This window comes from Bombus vancouverensis, chromosome 4, assembly GCF_051014615.1.
Source record: "Bombus vancouverensis nearcticus chromosome 4, iyBomVanc1_principal, whole genome shotgun sequence".
Taxonomy (NCBI): domain Eukaryota; kingdom Metazoa; phylum Arthropoda; class Insecta; order Hymenoptera; family Apidae; genus Bombus; species Bombus vancouverensis.
The window spans coordinates 7,863,026-7,883,874 of NC_134914.1; the positions used below are offsets into that span (position 1 = coordinate 7,863,026).

Genomic DNA, 20,849 nt, shown 5'->3' on the forward strand with positions numbered 1-20,849 from the left:
TGGCGCGCGAATTAAGAGGGAAGCGGAGATTAATAATTTTCGTTGGGGCAAATCTCTGTTACGCAAGATGAAAAATCTGCCGTATAACTTTCGATCGTACCAAAATACAGTAATTCGAACTCGAAATTAATTCCAATCCATTACTTGTATATTTACATATACAGTAACCTTTAATAATTCTCGATATCAGATAAAAATGAGAAACATAAAAAAAATAATAATAAAACAAGACCAAAAACTACCATTTCTCGTCAATCACAGATAATCATCAAGTATTATATATTCTTTATAAATCTGAGACCTTTCTCCAAATCTGACATTATAAATTTTACAGGATTTTCAGATTTTTTAGCAAAATTAAACAGCGTAGAAACGACATGACGTTACTCGGGCCAGGTTTAAACATCTCTCACACTCTCCTCTGATTTCCAACCACGTAACACGTCGCGATCAACTTATTCACTGAAACTATTTCAAGTTTCGAAGCGATCAGGCAAAACCCAGTGCACCAGCCGCTACTACGCTCCTGAATGCACCGTAACGATCCCACATAGAAACGACAGGGCGACCAGTTTGTACTCCTTCCGCTTTTCTGTCGGATTTCGCCGTCGACGAATTGATTCGGGAACTTTCGTCGGAAATGAGCTCTCGTAAAAACAAACTATGTGTATCGTGGACACGCTCCTCGTATGTCTGCTTCGTTCTACAGATTCCTGGTAATTTTTGTTCGATTTCCTGCGATACGGAGATTGCTGGAGAATATCCAGAACCTCGTTGAAAAGCATAGTTTATAGGAATAACTCGTGAGACTATTCTGAGATCGTAAAAAGAAGAGTAGCGAGTTGAAGGTACAGAAATTTGTAAATCGATGAAGTGCTCCTGAAGCAGTCTGACAAGTGTAGGTCTGGCCTTCTTCTTGTTTCTTTTTTCTCAGGTTTCTCAGTTTAGTTCTTGGAAAAATATGTGGCTCGGTAAATAAGTTTCTGGAAGATGGATAACTCGAACAGTGTTTTTGAGGATAGTGGAAGTTTTGGAAAACTTTCTTTGGATTGCAGATATATTTTTCTAATAAGACATACAACGAAAATGTGGGAAAAAGTGTTTACAAATAAAGAGCACGAAAATTACAATGTTTATGTAATGTACAGCTGACATCAGGAATCTTAAGATAATTGTATCTAACATTCATAATCTAAGAGTAATATTTTATTGAATAATGGGAAATTTTGAGTTATGTCACTGTTGCACTGGACGAGGTAAAATACGAGGTAATTGCCTCGTGGAACTTTCATCGTAATCCTCGACAGCGTGGCGCTTCAAGAAGCTGCTTCAGCCCAGGATAGCAATTAAATTCCAAGTCTAGAGACTCGATAGACGCTGAGCAACCGATAACCACGCGCGTGCCTCTAATGAGGAATCTTTGGTCCGTGTTGCACCTACCAGCCGCAGCATCGTTTATCGTTTCTTATATGTGTACGTTCTTCAAGTCCATGTACACTCTCGGCCATAATTTTAAGATATTTTTTGGTTTCATATAAGACGTGGTAATTCGTTTAAATTCATCAGGCAAGTGATTAACAGTTCATAATTTTGCATACGTTGAAAGTAAGCACGCAATCTGTAAAAACTATTTATAACATTGTCAAGAAGAAAGGTGACGAATATGAATTAAAAATTGTATGTGTCACGAATGTTGTGTTATGAATTAGATGCAAAACTCAGAGAATTATAATTTGGAATTACGATAAAATATTCAATAGCACAAGTGTCGAGATTTGTTAGAACAACGACCGAGAGACGTTACACGCAAGGATGTGATTTTTTTTATCAATTTTAAGATTTTATATCTAATTTTGATCTGTTCTTGCACAAGTTTCGAATCAGATAATAGTTGTAATAGGTTTTAATAGGTTACCAATCATTTCTAAAGTTAACATCGCTTTCTGCTAGTATCCTAATACTTATGAACAAGAGTGTATCTCACTTCGCCTATCTTTCTCCCTTTGTCTGACTTTCGTTCGCTTGTTATTACTAGACGTTAATCTCGCTGGCACGGCATGCCGCGTAATTCAAGAAGCTTGCCCTCGTTACAGTAGCATTTTAGCCTCCCTGCTCGATAATAGAAACGTTCGCCGAGGGTTGTTAGCTACGTGACGCCATGTCAATTCTGGAACTGATGTCTTACACGCGGAGGGATGAGTCGGCACGTGTAACCTCTCAGATTCGTGTCGCTGGGTCGCCTGATTTGGGAATTGTGAACGAATTTGGAAATCTAATTATGATGTAATATTGTTACACATTCAAGAGAGGAATCTAATTGCGATAAAGTATTTTCATACATTTATTCGTATCTTATCGTGTTTGAGATTACTTAATATATAGAATATAGGAATAGTATGTAGAAATTACAAGATATTTATTGTAAACGTATATGATCGCACTGAATATCAACGTCTATAAATTAATGGATAATCGACTGTTTAAATACCTTTGCGATCTGTGCGTAATATACTTTTGTGCTTGCAATTTCTATGCATACACATATTTTCAAATCTGTTTCAAACACGATAGTATTAATGAAATTTCAAAATGTGGAAGTGTAACAAACATGCATAATGTCACGGAATATACTAATTCATAAAAGATTCGAATACTTCCATGAAACTGTGTATAATGTAGAACACCGTTTATACGAACTCCACATATCTCAACGAAATTTTAGTTAATGCCCGATTAACTGAACTTTTGTTGGTTGAATTCATTTATCTGAACCTGAGCTTCTATTATACGAACGAAAAATACCAGGTAGTGGGGATAATTAGTGAGTTGCTATTCTACGAACTCCAATTATATAAACTGTTTGTCTCCCGATAAGTTCGGATAAATAGAGGTTCTGCTATACCCAAAAATTATTATTTCAAATAAATTTCACCCGGGTCTGTGCCAGAGTTAGCAAAATGTGATTGCTCGAGCAAAAGTCGTCGAGAAGAAGGAATCTCGGAGTAGCATAAGGACGAATTCAAAGCTCTCAACCCTAAGATCGTCTTCTATGACCTCGTCGGGCCTCCTTCCAATATCCACGATCTGCCAAACGCAGAATCTCTCTCTCCTGCGCTTTTTCCACCCTCAACCCCTCGACGACCCCGCTTCTGCTTCATGTCCCTCCTTTATTTCCCTCCTTTCGTTTCCCTTTTCCTTATTTTACCAGCGTCTACCGAGGCAGCTCCGGCTAAACGACTACTGCATCGATTTTAACCTTGGCTTTGCGGATATATTTTGGCCCCGTTCTTTTGTGTCGGGGCAAGAATGCCAGGCCACCGTGTCTTCATGAAGAAATAGCTTCTCTTTTGCCGCCAGTCTAGACAATGGACCGGCAGAGCGACACGGAACAGGAAGTTAGCCAGACTTTACCAACTAACCCCCTGTAATAGTCTCTGAGCGGATGGAAAATGGATATGAAGTGGGCGATTATTATTTGGGTGTTTCGTTTCACAGAGTTTGGCAAAGTGTTTGTTTGTTCACTCATATTTAGGCGTTTTACATTTCAAGGCCACTTTGGTGTTCTTTTTATAAATCTTTCAGTAATTCATTAACTTTTCCTTCTTGTGTGATTATTGTTAGACTGCGGATTTTTATGTAAATTCATATTTTCATGGATACAGTTGAAAGAGTAGGAGTTAAGCAAAACTTCGGATATTTTATTGTATAACGTTAACGATGGAAAATTTCATTTTACACATATCGGAAGAATTAATTTTTTAATCTAAAATACTCTTTTATTATTTTTACCGAATACCATCTCCAACATCTCGATATTTCTCTAACCATTCACATTACGAATTCCTGTGAAATAATAGCTTTTATTCACATTAAGAGGGATTATTACGCCTATATAGATACTGATAATTTGGAAAGTTGAAAGAGAGAAGTCCCTAAATCATGGCTTTCTTCACGTACGTGAACTAACGAGGCGATCTCCACGAATCGGAAATGCTTTAATTAATAGTTGGTCCGCGCTTTCAGATTCTATATCACCGGATTACGAACCAAGGTGGGTCGATCACGGTACCTAGATATTATAAGACGATAACATACGAGGCGAAAGCAACCTCGGACCAACGAGAGATCGAGCCTATCGACGATCTCTATCGACTCTTAATGGTACCGATTAACGAGTGCCGATGTCAAAAGCACACTCACCTCGTTAACGCCCACGCATTTCCGTTAATTAATTCCGCACAGATCGTGTATCCTCGTAAATACACCCAGAGCCCAGTGTCGTTTCACGTTCAGATGGTGAATTTATGAATGCGGAAAATGGGAATCGTTGGTCTACTTCCAACCAGATGAAACGGTGAATGAGTTTTCGAACCAGGATATACAGAGTAGACTACAGCGAAATACAGGAGCAAAATTTTGTTGCGATATTCATGACTTGTAATGGTGAGGGAAAGTTGCCTGTTATAGTGGTAATTTAAGCTGTTAAAATCTGAATTCGATCAATAAATTTGCTGAGGTGCGGCAAACTAAAGAATTATTTTTATCGCTTTTAACAGTTTCTCATGATCTCTGTAATTCACGTTTTATTTTCCTGTTTTATATTTTTCTTACTATATAACAATATTTGTCACAGACTCGTAACACGGATTTGTAAGGATCGAAAGTAATGTCAATAACGATTATTATGTCACTAGAATTATTATTCGCACGATATGATTGCTAACATAATTTTATACATTCGAATTAAAAACACCAGCAAACAAATCAAAAAGGATTATCTAAATTCATTTGAATTGTTGAATATTTCACATGCATTTCGGAACGATTAGCTGTGTTTTATGATACAGTCGATCAAGCAGGGACACTATTTCTGAGATTGGACAAGTCGATCGCGACTATACGATCTGTACTCTGCGATTAATTTTCGCACTAAGGTTATCCAATCACAGGTTACCACCGCACGGTCAAATAAATCAACGGTATCGATCGTCATTGACACCGTTGCGGAATCGAACGCGTTATGTATATCTGTGTCGAAATCAAGGAACGCTTGACTTCGCTTTTCGTCGAGTGGAACGTGATTAGCTAGATCGAAGATGAATGCCTTGGTATTAGTACACGTGGCAGGTGTATCCGATTATAATGCTCTATGTATAGGATAGGACGAATGCTCGACGAATTGCCATATCACACTGATTCTATACATATAGCGAATGAGTGTAGCGATTCGAACGTCGATTAAATACTATCGTATCGGAGCAGCTGAAGAATATGGAAGGTATACAATAGATTGTTGGCTGTTGTTGACACAAACAGGAGAAAATTGAGTCGGTGAGGTTCAAGTGCAGAGACAAATTTCCAAACACCTTTTTAGAAGTATTTGAAGCGTCAAGATTTATCGTATCTTGAGATTAATCACACTTTCTGTAGATGTCCTAATACTTATGAATGGGAACGTATGGCATTGTACGAAAAGTAATCGAATGGTCGCAGCGTCAACAATTTGAACCGTGACGTAGTGCGTCGTTAGTGTCCCGAGTATTGTTGTGGGCTCAGGATGTTCACGTTACGAGGGCGGGGAACAGATAAATTGCTCGTTGAAACAAAACGATCTTGTCGACTCTGTCAGGGTTGCTGCGTGGGTGGGAGGCTGGAATCATGGATTGGCGCTTTTCAGCGCGTCAGATCGCTCCTCAAAAGGACACGAATACCACTGTAACCATTTCGTTCGAACATCCGCGAATCGTGTTCCTATTTTTTACGATCACTTGCGATTCACTACGAAACTACTCGTTCGCAATTCCGAGATTCTTTAACCTGTTTTTCAATGGGTACAATAATCCACGCTCCGATGGATTTTTATATTTTCGTTGAAGAGAATACAACATTTTTATAGAACGTTTAAGCAGCAATCTAATTATACTTTTTATAATTGATCAGTATCTCGATAAAATACATGGTTCTTCAAATGCAAAGTATTTTACTTCGCAACGAGCAGAAATACTTAGAAAAATACTAATTATGAAAAGTTATTCAAATATTGTTATACATATAATTCTATGGATTTTATTAAGTTTTCAGTTTATCCAATCAAGATGTATTTTTAAAGCATCAAATATACACATCTTTCGATTTAAAAGAAGAGTCTTCTAAGTCTTCCTCATAAAATCACATACATCCACAAATTTCTTAAATTCAGAATATATAAATTTCTTTTTACGGCCTTTAAATGGAAACCACGACGTTCAATGATCCAATATCCTCGAAAAAGCGTACAACATAATTCCACGAGAAATAGAAACTAAATATTTCTAATTCGCCCAACCATAAGTGTCATCCTTTCAAGGTCGCGAAAGCAAACCACTCAATGTCCCATAATCTTTAAAAATCTTTGAATTATTTCTAGATTTAAGCATTAGATTCAGCTAGAATCAAGCATACGACATTCACGTTATAGTACCACGCCAGAATAATTTGCTTATAATTCTCAATGAGAATTGATTGTAAAATTCTTACAAATAAAAAAACCTTTGGATTATGATAATTTGCTGTAAATCGGTCAGCACGATCGACTCTCAGCTGTCGTGAATACGATCTGTTCAGCGATAATGATCGATCGCGTGGGTGACGGAACGAGTCTGCCTGGTTTTCGGTTAGAAAATGCAAAAAGTCAACCGTTGACTGAATTTTATACGGGAAGAAGATGCGTGTTAACGTTTCTCGCACACGAACGACCGTCGAACCGCACGACTCTCTTGAAATGGTGATGTTTCAGTTTCTCACGTCATTGTAACATCGCAGGTCGTGAAAAAAGAGTACACACGTGCATTAATTATTCCGACGCTCGTTTGTGACGTAGGGAATTATGTTCTGGGAGTTGCGAGTATTCTCCTGGATCCTGTCGATGCTTTTTGCTCTGTGATTTTAGACGTGGAACAGCCTTTTTTTATTTACGGTTAGAAGGAAGCTTTTGTCATATCTGGGAGATAATAAAGATAATGGATCCGTAATAAGCCTAATTTTGAAAATAATTTGCTGTAGGTATAGTAATTTCCTGGTATTTTTATCCATAAAAGATTTCGGTATCTCTATGTTCAAATATAGTAGATAATTTATTAAGAAACCTAATTTTTTAAATAATTCAATGCAAGTATAATAATAATATTCTTGTGTTTCTTGCATAGAAAATTATATTCGTTTCCATGGGAGGAATTTCTCTTGGATGAGATTTTAACGAATTAAGATTTAAGATTAGAATTTTCGATTAAACTCTTTAATTATTAAATTAATTTCAATTAAAGATTAAGATTTTCGAGACAATTATTTGTTAGAATTATATAGTGTAACCATTAATAAATCTTTCGAAATGGAGACTTTATACTTGTGTAAAATGATACAATACTTTTTATAGTATAATATAATATAATATTGTAGAACGTGAAAATCCTGTTGTAGAAAAAAACTAAAAATATTGGATCGATGTGCAACTAATTTTCGTATATTTCGTTTTTCTCTTTTTTTTTAAAATCCTTTCGCTACGAAGGACGCGCATTCACGTCACGATAAAACAGACGCTTGTTTATGAAGGGCGCGCATATGCTGTACACTCTAAACAGCAAGTAAACACGCGCTGTTACACGCCGGAAAGTCAGCGGAAAAACGCGGAACCAAGCTGGCTTCTCGTGTAAATCGCAAAATATAAATGCAGTTGTAAAACGTACAAATTTTACCTCACCGGAACAATGGAATTATCATACTTCCATGAGCAAAACGCAAACAAGCAAATTGAAGAAGAAAAAAATTAAGAATTATTTCCCATTTGATATTATTTATTTAATCTTTTTATATTTCTTCTTGTTGATTCACTGTTTAAATAGTTCATTGTTAATAGTTGAATATTTCTCTGATTTCCAACTTTCATATATTCGAATTTATTTCAAACTTTATCAATATGATCGTGCTAATCGAGTCTCATAACAGCGATAAAAAAATTTCAAAATATTTGTATAATACTCGTAATATGCGAGTGTTCGAATACTTTTAATAAGCTTGTGTATGTATGATATAGTTGTATTAGCGTACAAAACTTTAACCGGCGCAGTTTAAAGAAATCGTAAGTTGACTGAAAAAGAATTCGAAATGAAATGTTGCGTTAACGCAACGTTATCTCCTAATATCTTAAGCACATTTCCACGCATAAAACAGCCATAAACGGAGAATTCTTTGGTGAAAATCATCTCGACTCGAGATTCTGGGAACGCGGTGCTCGCAAACGAATCGTCTGCGGTTCACAATGCCTTGAAAGAAAGTTGGAGAGGAGCCGATAAACGATTGGCCGCTCGTAATAACTCCTTTAACGAGCCGATAATGCCTCAAGATGAAAAAAATGAATGTTCGTTTGCCGTGCTGGAATATAAGCAACGAACGAGAAGGAAAAGGAAAGCGGGTGCAAAACGAGTAGCACGTTTCTGCAGTCTGGTAATCGAATGATATATCCTACCATTCATGCTAGGAAAGCGTTCGTAGAGAACAGAAGCGCAAGAGTCCACGGGGAAATGGGCCAGAGCTTAATTCCTTTCCCATTGGAATTTATGTGCTGCGCGGAAACAACGCGTTCGAGACAGACGAAAGGTGTAGTAGAGCGTGTTTCAAAAAGTTGTGTCTTTCTCATCAACTAATTGACTTTATTTAATTCTATGATTATAACCCAGACAACATTTTTGTCCATAGACTTCTTTCATTATCTCCATCTTTAGTATCATATTTTACGTATAATCATATTTATGATCCACTAAGAAAAAGCAGTTTTCACGATTATTTATAACTTGAAAAATATGCATTTCTCTCGTCTGTTCCGATTACTAAACTTAAATTTGGCTCACTGTTATCTAACACCTTATGAAAAGACACGAAAAGGCGGTGGTCGTTGAAGATCAGATGCGTTGAAGCACGCGCGTTCGAGTGGACGTTCAGTGGAGCAGCTTGATACGACATCGAGCCTGTTCTTTCTCTTTTTCCACCATCTTTTTTCCTCTACAAGCAAGATCTAAGCCATGGACCGTGGAAAAGTGATGGTTTGCTGGTGTTCCCGCGAGGAATTTTTCTTTGGAAAATGGAAGGGGATCGAAATCAAAGGAGCGCCGGTCCGTGTGAATTCAAGTGCGCGTCTTGGGGGATCTTGAAGGTCTGTGTACGCGTCCGCTCGGTTTCAACGCGGTGAAAGAAAGAAAGCGTGGAGGAAAAAACGTGCCCTGCAGCACGCTCGACTTCCGCTCATCGCCGATTAACGATCCTCGATTAGAATTTACTGACTCGTGAAATGGAACGTTATTACTTTTATACCTCCTTCTTTTCGCACGTTTTGCGCTATCTACGCGCTGTCTTTGTCTTCTGACCGTTGTTTGATATAAGTAGCGATAAAGTTGAAATAACTGTGTGAATTATTCAATCTTTGTTGAACTTATGAATATGACTCTGTCTTGAAGCAATTATCAAGGGAAAGTATGTTCTTAAAATTCAAAAATACAATATTAAAGTCAAACTATACTAGAGACTTCTTAAAGTTCTAAGATGTAGTAACAATCCTAGTCAAAATATAAATGACATTCTTTTCCGAAAAAGCAAGAACACTGTAACATTTCTGGCTATCGATCTCTCGTGACTATCGGGAAGCGAATCGCATAAAATAGATAATTCAACATCGATTTCCCTCGATTTTTCGCATGAAACAGTGATTCGAACCTTCGTTTCTTCTTCTTTTATCTTACACTCGTGTGCGCCGCATCGATAAAGCTAATTTTATTTTCCGCGGTGTTTCCTCGCCGCAAAATTCGATGGTTGTTACGCGAAGAAAGAAAAGTAGAAAGATTCGAACTCCCTTTTTTTTCTCTCTATCCGTTCCTTCCACCCTCCAGACTTTCTTTTCCCCGGCAGTTTCGCAGCCTCTCTTCATTCCCGTGGCGCGTAAATTCTAATGGGAAACGAATTAAGCCCTTTTTCCTCCCCTAACCAGGGAACGAGTCACTCTCGAGATCCGTCTCTCGAACCCGTCGAGTTTCCATTTTGCTCGCTGAAAAAACGACCGCCCTTGCCGCCATTCTACACAGTTTAAGGAACGAGAAAGACGAGAATGGAAGAATTGGCGATGAAGAGAGAGAATGAGACGACGCAATCATGTTCACGTGTGCACCCGTTGATGTATACATAAAACGTATGCGGAAACCACGCATAAACCACTTATCAATACGTCAATCATAAACAGCGCATTGAAGTTATACATACTGTTGCTTTTACACAAGTTTTCAAACGGACAACTAAAATTTATTATTTGTTATTAATTTCTCACTAATTTGTACATTTCGCTAATGTTCATATACCGTTGCTAAAAACCAGTTAGTGTTCCAATTCTTACAAGCAAAATTCTTTTTCGCAAAATACACTTTGTATCCTCTACGAAGATATCTTTTCCCTTGCCTTCGGAGATAAACAATTGAATCAAGTTTTTGTGTTTTTCAAAAACCTTTGCCTGATTTATTCATTTTTCCAATGTGGAGTGTCTCATAAATTGTTTTATAGACCATTGCAATAATGATATTTCAATTACCTTTCGAAATTTCCAATTCTGTGGGAATTAATCTCAAACAACGCACAACCGAAAGACATCCTCTGGATCGAGCCAAGAACTGAAAAATCCAACGTGTTTTCCATAGAAACGCGCGTAAACTCCGAGTGACCGAGGCGCAAAGTCCTCTCGACTTCTTTTTCCGATTCGACTTGCCGGCGTTAGAGGAGAAAAATCTTTAAAAATGAAAGGGCGTACTGCCGTCCGTTGCATGGCCATAGAGAAAGAGGGGCAGAAGTGTCGAAAGAGAGAGAGAAAGAGAGAGAGAGAGAGAGAGAATGCAGGGCTGTGATGGACGAAAGGATTTTAATTGGAAGCCAGAGGAGGGCAACGATGGTGGTAGCGTTGCCTGGCCAAAGCTCGAGATAGGGTGAGGTGAACCGTGAGGGGAGGGTGCTGGAGGAAGGTTAGAGAGATGGAAGGGATAGTAGAGGCCGCTATGGTGGTTCTTTACCCTCGTTCTTCGCTCCCTTTATCCTCGACTACGTACATTTTCGCGCGCGCGTTCACCGCCTTGAACACGCTGTAATATACGTGTCTCTGTCTCTATATATATTCGTGTTCATGAGTATTGGGACACTTAGGAAGAGTTAAGTAGGCTTCAAATGTTATTAGGAAATTATTGTAACCTTTAAGAATTATTATCTCATTTGAAACTTGAATAATATTAGGATCTTATTAAAGACTTTAAGAATGATTATCTTATACGAAATCTTAATATGAAGAATCCACATATTCAATATTGTAATAACAATTATACTAGTAAAATATATAGTTTAAAATAAGGAGAAATAATACTTATCATTTTCTTGTGGAATCAAGAGTTAGAGTAAATCGGTCAAAGAAGATGGTATTAGACAGCTTAAATAAACGATTGTGATTGAAATATACGAGGATTATGTGAGAATACACGGGTGGCCGATAATTTATGGGCCGGCTGACACCACGACATTTAGTTGTATAATAATATCGCGAACACGGTTGATCGGTTAGTATTCCAAAGTTCTCGTGAAAATTTGCCGGCAGCGCAACGCGCGCTGGCTACTATATCAATTTGCCGTAATTGAATTGCGTTTCGATGAAATATACCAGAGCCGACTAAAGTGGCGCTATCGAGAGCCGCTCGTTCGATTGAAACGGTCACAAAAGGAGAATCATTTTTTACCATCGAAATCGGCCCAACCTACTATGGCCACCAAAACCGAGCTTTGTCGTGTTGAATTATCTAAACATCGAATACCATATGAATCATGATCTAAAGGATTTTTTTGCGCCGAATGGGATGTAAATTTTTACTATAAAATACATAAATTAAATTTCTTAAAAGACAACAGACAATGCACAGAAATATATAGCATATTGTTTTGCAAAATATATAGACGTTTCAATGTATGTATAAAGTATTGTAGCTCTTGCATCCATAAATTAAATCTTGTTATAATAAAAAAACAGCTTACAATGCAGACAGGTACACAATATATTTTCCATAAGATATATATTGTAGTATATGTATAAAATGTCGTAGTTCTCAAGATCATAAATTAAATTTTTCATATTAAAAACCAGCAGACGATGCAAATAGGTCTACAATGTATATCTATATCTTTTAATAAAATATATGGATATTCTGCTATATAAAATCTTGAATGAGCAAAGATCTATGGCTAAATTAAAAACAATTTTTATATGTTACGGGTACGTACGTTAAGTGGTTAAATAAATTATCGTCTCATCGCTTTGAACACCGTATCGAACCACCATGACTAACAACTATAAATAGGACTTTGTAATTTCTATTATCTTCCATAACTATCTACGACTATTTTATTCTTCTAGTAAAAAGAGAATATATTATTTTAAATTATGTATTATATGTTAAAGCTATTTTTTTCATATTTCGAGTCACGTCGAAGGAAGGGTATATATTTGAAAATGAACCTTCGAATAACGTGAATAACCTGGCCTGTAAATTTTCGAAGCAACCGATCAAAGTCGATCAAAGTTTCCAACTTCGACACCGAAACTTTCCAGAAAGAGAGAAGGGAAGATGGTGGTGTCTGTAAAAAGACAAGATCGACGTGTCCCGACTGAAAACGTACATCCGGAAGGGCTTCTGACGCAGGATGTGAATTATATCCTGCCTCGTGCCGAGATAATTATATTCTGGTGGATCCAGACAGGCATGAACGCAGACCCTCTATGAAAATATTATCGAAAGAATATTTCTGGTCCTTTTATCAGCCAATACGACGCATGTCAGGCCACTTTTAAAGTGTGTTCGATTTCTAGTATCTAGGATCTGTTTCATTTATCACGAGATTATCTTAATTAACAAATACACATCCACTCTTTCATCTTTCATTATCCACAAAAAAAGAGACAAAGAGCTAAAAAGCCACGGAAAATGCTCTCAATTACATATCATATCACAATTTATAATTGTCACCTTTCATTTTTTGAATAACCTTGCTCTAAAAAAAAAAATAAGGACAAAAAACAAATCGTAGTATATAATACGCAATTGCGAGTTGCATTCGGTATGCTGTTGGTCCATGATCTCGATCCTATTACACGAATTCGTTTCGGGATCGCGATTCCCATGGTACACGGGAACCCAGACTTACGCGTACACACATTTTTTCCCCCATGGCGTACTCGTTTTAGTATTAATTCGTTCCGGTTCGAAAGCTAATCCAGACACGAGGCTAACCCTTGTCCATTTTCCTCCGTTCCACTCCCCAAAATACATCGATTTCGGTCTGGTGATACGTGACCAGGGATCCCAATCGTTTGCTCACTTCTCCCCATCGTACCAACGGTAAACGTTACGCTACCATCTTCCTCCATGTCGCGTTTTACTTCTGAACGATTTAACACTGGCCACGATTTCCTACAAAAATTAATTCCACGCTCTGTAGAGTTTATTCGGAAATTTTATCACGAACGCCCACTCTCGTGATTTTTTTTTTAACCAATAGGGTATACATCGACGAAGGTTTACAATTCCTCTTCCTCTGTTGTACTTTTCGATTTTTGTCGAAGGGTAAATTGGAGCGAAACGTCCACGATTACAGGCAATTTCTCGGTCGATGTTGGTAAGGCAGTACGTGTTTCGGGAAAGATTAATTCGATCCTGTAAGCGAGCATATTTTTCAGAGTTTGTCCAGATTAAGATTCGAGCAAATCCTGACATTCTTTTGCAGTTGGAGAATTTATGATAACGAGCATTAAGAATTAACGAGCGAAGTCAACCAGCAAGTCGATCAAGCTCATTAATAACGAAACATAAAACAAAAGCCAGAGACATTTGTTATTTGGTCAGACAAATTCGAACATTTAGAAAGCCATAGGAACATCTCCACTTTCCCAAGCCGCAATTACCATAAATCAAACCAGCAATCCCAAGCGTCTCGCCTAACCTACAACACGCATAAACCTATTTCTACACGCGACAGCTAATCGTAAGTGCTAACAAGAAAGCAACAGAGAAATCACGACGCTCTTTTTTTCGTTTGCTCTTGATTCCGATCGAAGACGCATGCCACGCGGAACGAACGTAAGCGAAAAAGGAAGAAAAGATTCTTCAGGTATATCTTTGGCGGAGGCTCCCTTCTCTAATAAATTCCATTAGACATGGGCTCTTGCTCGCCCCATATTATGTTACGCGTTTCGACGTGCATTTTCAATGGGCGCACATCCATTACGCGGCCCGGTGCGACAACAACCGTCCTTGCCCCGCTCATTCAACAAAATCCTTTTTTCTCGGGACCACTGGGTCCTCTTTTCCTTTCTAACGTTTTCATCGTCGCGTTTACGGGACCCATGGCGCTGAATCTTTGAAGAAAGAGGACCTAGTAGGTTCAAGCAACCGAGTACAATTCGATTCACCAATAGGACTCAGCTTCTCCCGCAACATGTTTGTCCTGTATTTGTAGTAGCGATGAACTCAAGTAGGTTCAACGATGGATCAACTACGCTCCAAGCTTCTATGTAGTAATTCACAGAAACATTCGGACGTTTACAATAGAAACTTTGTACGAATTATTACGCGTATTATACGAAACTTTCCCAAGTTTCACTAGCATTGTAATGGTACGCGACTGCCGTGATTATATCGAGAAAATTTAAAATTCATTTAAAAATGTATATAAATACAAGATACTTGTTTCAAACACACATTTAGCAAAAAATTAGTACAAGTATAGTCTGGAAACAAATTGCCTATGTCGCACCATGACCTATAAATTATGGAAATTAAGAAGTTAAGAAATAAAGAAGAAATATATACACTTCTAGATTCTTCAAAGTAAACTCTTGAAACTTTTGAGACTTACTTGCTGAGTCTTTGTAGGGCTGAGCCCATGGCACTGAATCTGGGAAAAGAGAGGACTTGGTAGGTTCAAGTAACCGAGCATAATTCGATTCACCAATAGGACCCAGATTCTTCGGCAACGTGCTCGATCTGTATAGCACGAGACTCATCCTGGATTACGGGATAGTGAGGTAGCCTTGGTCGACCTGGCGCTGATTCTTTATGTAGTTGCTGTCCTCGTCGTTGCTCTTTTCGTCCTTTTGACGCGACCCGATCGGCAGAGAAGAAAGGATCGACCGTGTAACGACCGACACAATGACTACTCCCGCCGATCTATTAGGAAGAATAACGACGTGCTGCGAAGAGTCTTCTGCTTCGATGGCTTCTTGCTATTCTTCTTTGCCTCCTGATGCCTGGACGCAAAGTTACTTATGCTGTTATGTCAATGGTGGCTTGTAGATTTTGGAAGTGGATCGAGAGGTATTGTGATGATTCTGTTGAGTTGACGAATACGGTGTGATTAATGCTACTGGTGTTCCCTTTGTTGTGGGATAGGTTGAAGCTGTTCGAATCTTTCCTAATGATATTAAAAATAATAGTTACCTGCGTCTTTTAAGAATTTTCAGAAGCCCGGAAATTGTCAAATTTCTTCTATTTCTATTATTCTTTGATAAAGCTTCAATACTGTTCGGATTAGAAAATTAACTCGTAGTACATGACATTATATGTGAGAAAAGATTGTCATTACTAACATTTATATTATACGGAAATTTCTCACGACGATATATATATATATATATTTCAAGTGCATTTTACACTTGGAACTTTCATAGGAAATAGATCATTTATTATTAGAAATTATTAATAAAATAGTATTTGAAACTATAAAAATATACTACATATAAATACTATATAACTACGTAAATATACTACAGAAGCACAAGAAAACTACACGGAAGATATTTAACAGTTCCGATTTTGACGATTCTATTTCAATTTCTTGATTTATATCGTACGCATTAAGGACGAAATACCGAATACGAAGGTTGAAACTGTTTTAATTCGATCTTTATACATTTTATCGGAATATTAATACACCAACGATACTATTAAAGTTTACTGGGTTAAGATATACAACAATTAATATGACACTAAACGTTACTAATATGACAGTAATTGACACAAAATGATACTTGACAGATCTTAAAATTTACTCGTGCATACTGTATTTGTATCTAAATATATTTTGTACAAAATATCATATTCGCCATTCGGAAGAAAAAGAAAGAAATTGTTGACCATTGTACCGTAACAAATAAACATATAGAGAATATAATTAAACAATTCTATGTAAGTTCATAAAATTCGTTCGTAAACGCGGCAGATAATTCGAGATGAAGCAAGTTTATTTATCGACGCAAAGAGGTTTCCGCAGTGAAACGGAAGAGAACGAAAAAAATTGTAGTTGTATAGAGGTTTTCGAGTTATTCAAGCTTCTATTGTACGTGATATTAGATTACTTGTGGAAGAGACCATTGGTTCTCATTCTTTCATTTTCCTCGACGTTAGCTTGATGTCATTGCAATTTACATGTCCGAGGCTTCTTTGGTGAACCGATGCATGCTGCTGGTAACATAAAATGGCGGGTCGCCCCTCGGGGGAAAATGTCGAAACTGAGAAAGTTCGCTCGTAAAAGGGTCGAGTGCTCTTAGTTGAAGGCGATGGGGCGAAGGGGTGAGGTAGTGCAAACAGAGCACGAATCGAAATTCCCTCACAAATCGTTGGGGATAAAGAAAAAGTGAGAGACGAGCGATTAGTTGCAGATTGGGAAAGTCTTTGTCATTTTACAGAGTGAAGGTCTTTTTCCACTCCATTTTTAGCATAAGATAAGGTAACTACGATTCGACGAACTAGCACTTATTGCTGTCAATATTCTGCAGTTAATTGTACGATAGACTTAAATCATTTCAACATTCATTCTCCTTATTCGCCGGTTTCGATGGTGTCTTCAATAGAAACTGTTTCAACCTGAAGAAGCGAACCTTGTTTGCCAAATGTCGGAAATGTAAACTAGGTACAACGTATTAAAAGCATGATCGAAACTCGAAGAAGCACGCGTGTCACCTAATCATCGCAAAAGTTTAAAATCCGACATTCTCTCGTCTTTTTCATATCTTTTTTCTTGTGCTTCTTCTTTGGTACCTTCTTGCTCATACCCTTCGAGAAGAGCACCCAGTTCTTTATTCGTTCAGGTTTCTCTCTGCTTCCTGTTGCGTACCAGTCGATCAAATGTCAGAAGGACGTTCTTTACAGGCGTAAAAAAGGGCTCGAAAGGATCCAGTTCATTGGCTAATAGAGAACGTAAAAAGAACGCAGCTCGAGTTTCTTCGACGGTCACCCTATCCGGGGAGCTCTGGTCTGTTAGGCGTTTTAGATTGTGCTCGATACAATGAAAGAGAAAGAGAGAGGGAGGAAGGGTGAGAGAGAGAGGGGGGGAGAGAAGGGGGTGCTTCGAATCTGACCGGGCTTATAATCGACTTAAAGAACCCAGAGACTGCTCCACTTTCCGAGTATCGACTTCGAGGAAATCTAAAAATGAGTTGCGACCCTCTCTATTCGGCTTGCTCGAGAAACTAAATTTATGGAACCGTTGCTCTCGGTACGGGATAACATTCTACATAATGGAATTTCGATTCTTTTTTCCTGAAACTCTTTGAGATGAATGTAGATTTAACGTAGCCTTGCATTCGAAACGCGTCTTTCCAGTCATTTCTGACGCAATTGTGTGAATAAGTTAATATAATAATATGATATTATAACAAGCTGAACTGCGGATCTTTGTAGAAATTCATGTTTTCATGAAACGATTAAGGTAATCTGTTTTCTTTTTAAGTATTATAAGCACTTTCTTTCGGATACTTTATACATTTTTATACGAATCTTTAAATCTCTAGACGATTACTGATTTCATATTGAGCTACTTTTTTGTAGTTTCATCAAATTCAAAACTTCCTGTGCTCCTTCACCTCTGTAAAATCGGACTTACCAATAATTTTCAAAGCCTGTAGCAGGATCGATTTTACACCAAACATTTCGTTCGAACAAGCCACGAATCTGGTATATTGCTTCCTGAAGACCATCGATTGACGCGCGAAAAACGGATTGTTATAGAAATTCTAACAAAGACTTCCGATACATCGGCGACAAAAAAGAAAGGAACGACAACACATCTTCCGTTATTGGTGTGTGCTTTTTGGAAAAGTGAAGAGGAAAAGAGAAAAAAGAGAGAGAGAAGGGGTGACATTGTTATACCTGGCACAGAGCACTATGACAAAGCTGTGAAACTGCCTTCGAAAAATTTTCATTTCGCATCGTTGCGCAGAGGAGAGAGAGTTTTGCAATTCTGGGTCACTCCCCCTAGTCGTTGTAATCCCTGTAGCGGCGGCGAAAGCCTGGCTGTGTGAAACGTGCCTAATCGCGAGATCGGCTCAACCCTTTCGCCTCGATGAAAACCGCCTGGCCACCTGCCCAGGATTACGCTTAGACATTGTTCGAGTACCTGGAAGAAGACCCGGCCCAGTAATCTAAACCACAACGTTATTTTTAAGCGGAATCGAATTGTCCTTTGAACGTGTTTTAATAGCAGTTGTAATAGCGGTTGCGTGGTATATATTGTTTGGAAAATTCAACAAAAAATTTTTGATATACGGTATAGATACTATTATTTAATAAAACGCTAATTTTATTAGAATACAAAAGAGATTTAGGCATGCGGTAAAATTATTTAAAACCAAAATAAGAAAGAATCCGAAGGTTAGGCAATAAAACACAAAGCTAACATGAAAACAAATCTAAAGCTCCAAAGATAAAAAAGATCTTCTAAAATTTCTGAAATATTTCAGTTATCGAGATATTCACGGGCATAATTAACAAGTATCCCTTCTCGTTTGTTATAGGGTGTTTGTTGGACAATTCGGCGCCGCGGGGCCCGCCCGATGTGCCACCCCGTAACCCTACAATGAGCCGCGTCAACGGAAGATTGCCAGGAAGTCACGCAGCCAGCGATCACGAGCGTGATCCCGACCTTCAGCCGTCCTGCCTCGTACGCACCTCATCAGGCGGCTTCTACAGTATACCAAGTGAGTATTAAGGGTTGCTCAAGGCATTGATTTACGTTCTCAAAGCGAAAAAGAGGCCACGACAAAGACGTGGCAAAGGGGTTTCACTTCCTCGAAACACAAAGTTGTTTACGTATCTCCGCTTGATCAGCTCGATAACTGTTTGAGCTTGTTAAGAAACTGCTGGATGAAATAAGTCAGGGCCGTTCTTTCGATGACGACACGAAAATTATAGTAGATCTGTTGCTAATGTTTCGTACTTGACAAGTTTCGATACACTAAATATTCTATCAGAATTCTTTGTGTCTTTGATAAATATAAACTATGATTTAAATCGACATTGAATATCGTTTGGGTAAAATTTTATGTATAAAACGTTTTATAAATATTACTCGAATATATGCTTTTGTTTAAATTATTTGATCGAGAGTTTCGAAGATTTCCTAAAAATGTTCAAACGTCTTTTTGTGGATTCGAAGTGGTGGATTCTTGGTAATGTTTGCATCGGATCTCTAAATAATCGATCTGTAGATAAACAGAGGCGAACTTTACACCGATCGACATTTTTCCAGGATCTCGAGAGTTTCCCCAGGATGATATCGGTTAAAAGTGTTTGAGAAACAAATATCTAGAGAGTAAGATTGACTGCCTAAGAGACAGTAGATAAGGATTCTGTTTGAGATACGTAGCTTTCGACTTTGCGCCAAGTAAACTCTTATAGCTTTTGCGTTTTTCTGTTTAAACATAGATAGATTCTAACACTGCATCATACATAGCCATAAAGGTATACCTTCTTCAAACGTTATAAAGTTACTTAAGGATTTTTCAATCTTCTCTATTTAACGAGAATTTCATTTTCTATTTAACAAAAGGACGAAACTTCCGAGAACGATTTCCGAGGATACAAAAACTAGCCCTAAACTGACACGAAGACTGACCCCAAATTCATATTTTCGTCTAATTCGCGTATATAGAAATCCAACGATCAAAAATTTATTTTTTATCAGATTTTTGATCGTTGGATTTTTATAGACGACACACCATATGTTATCAACAGCAGTAAATGCGTTTGAAATTGAGAACTGGTTCAAACTTTGAGATGATCTTAGAAGAGTAGCGGTGATTCGAAAGATTCTTTAAAAGTTTAAGAAAACATCGGTGATTTAAAATTGATTATATAGACTTCAGTCGGTTATCACAGTGACTTGTGAAGTTTACTGAACGAAAGTAAAAGGGAAAAGATTCTTGGAAGAAAAGTGTTTGGAGGAGGTGTGTCCACCGATAACACGGACAATGTTTCATCGAGGGCCGTAATAAGAAGGCTTAGCCAAGGAGAGGGGGAAGTGACTGACGTTTCTGACGAGGGTAGTACACGCTGTAATCAGTGGTAACCAATGATGGGCGGGGGTGCGATAATTTTCAAGACGAAGTTTCCTTCTAGCCGCTATCTTATCGGCCAACCAGGACCCCGAGTAGTGTCTTAAAAATTTATCGCTTTTGTTAAAAATTTATTTTCGTTATTTGTCGAAATATCCAAATGAAAGGTTCTTCGTTTATTTTGGAAGAACAAATAGGACCTGTTCCCTAGAAACTTTAAAACAAGTCGTTCTACCTATATAGAATACTTCGAAAAAATTTTAAGAAGTTGATCTGTATAGAATATTCTGAAAAGATGCTGCGAAAAGTGTTGAAAGCTGTAGGAAATCGCTACTCAAATATCTGTCACGTTAATTTTGAATATACTTAACAGAATTAGTAACAGATTCGATATAACCACTGGAAAATGATTCCGAATTTT

The 20,849-nt window shown here is 37.8% G+C and overlaps 1 protein-coding gene across 5 annotated transcripts in view; it reads left to right on the forward strand.

Annotated features, from left to right (window-relative positions):
* Ten-m (teneurin transmembrane protein Ten-m) overlaps positions 1–20,849 on the forward strand; it is a 256,866-nt gene that overhangs the window by 202,439 nt on the left and 33,578 nt on the right. For all 5 annotated transcript variants that reach the window (XM_076618306.1, XM_076618307.1, XM_076618304.1 and 2 more), the window contains one exon: positions 18,890–19,072. In XM_076618306.1, the coding sequence (XP_076474421.1) occupies positions 18,890–19,072 (183 nt within the window). The remainder of the gene's footprint in view (positions 1–18,889; positions 19,073–20,849) is intronic.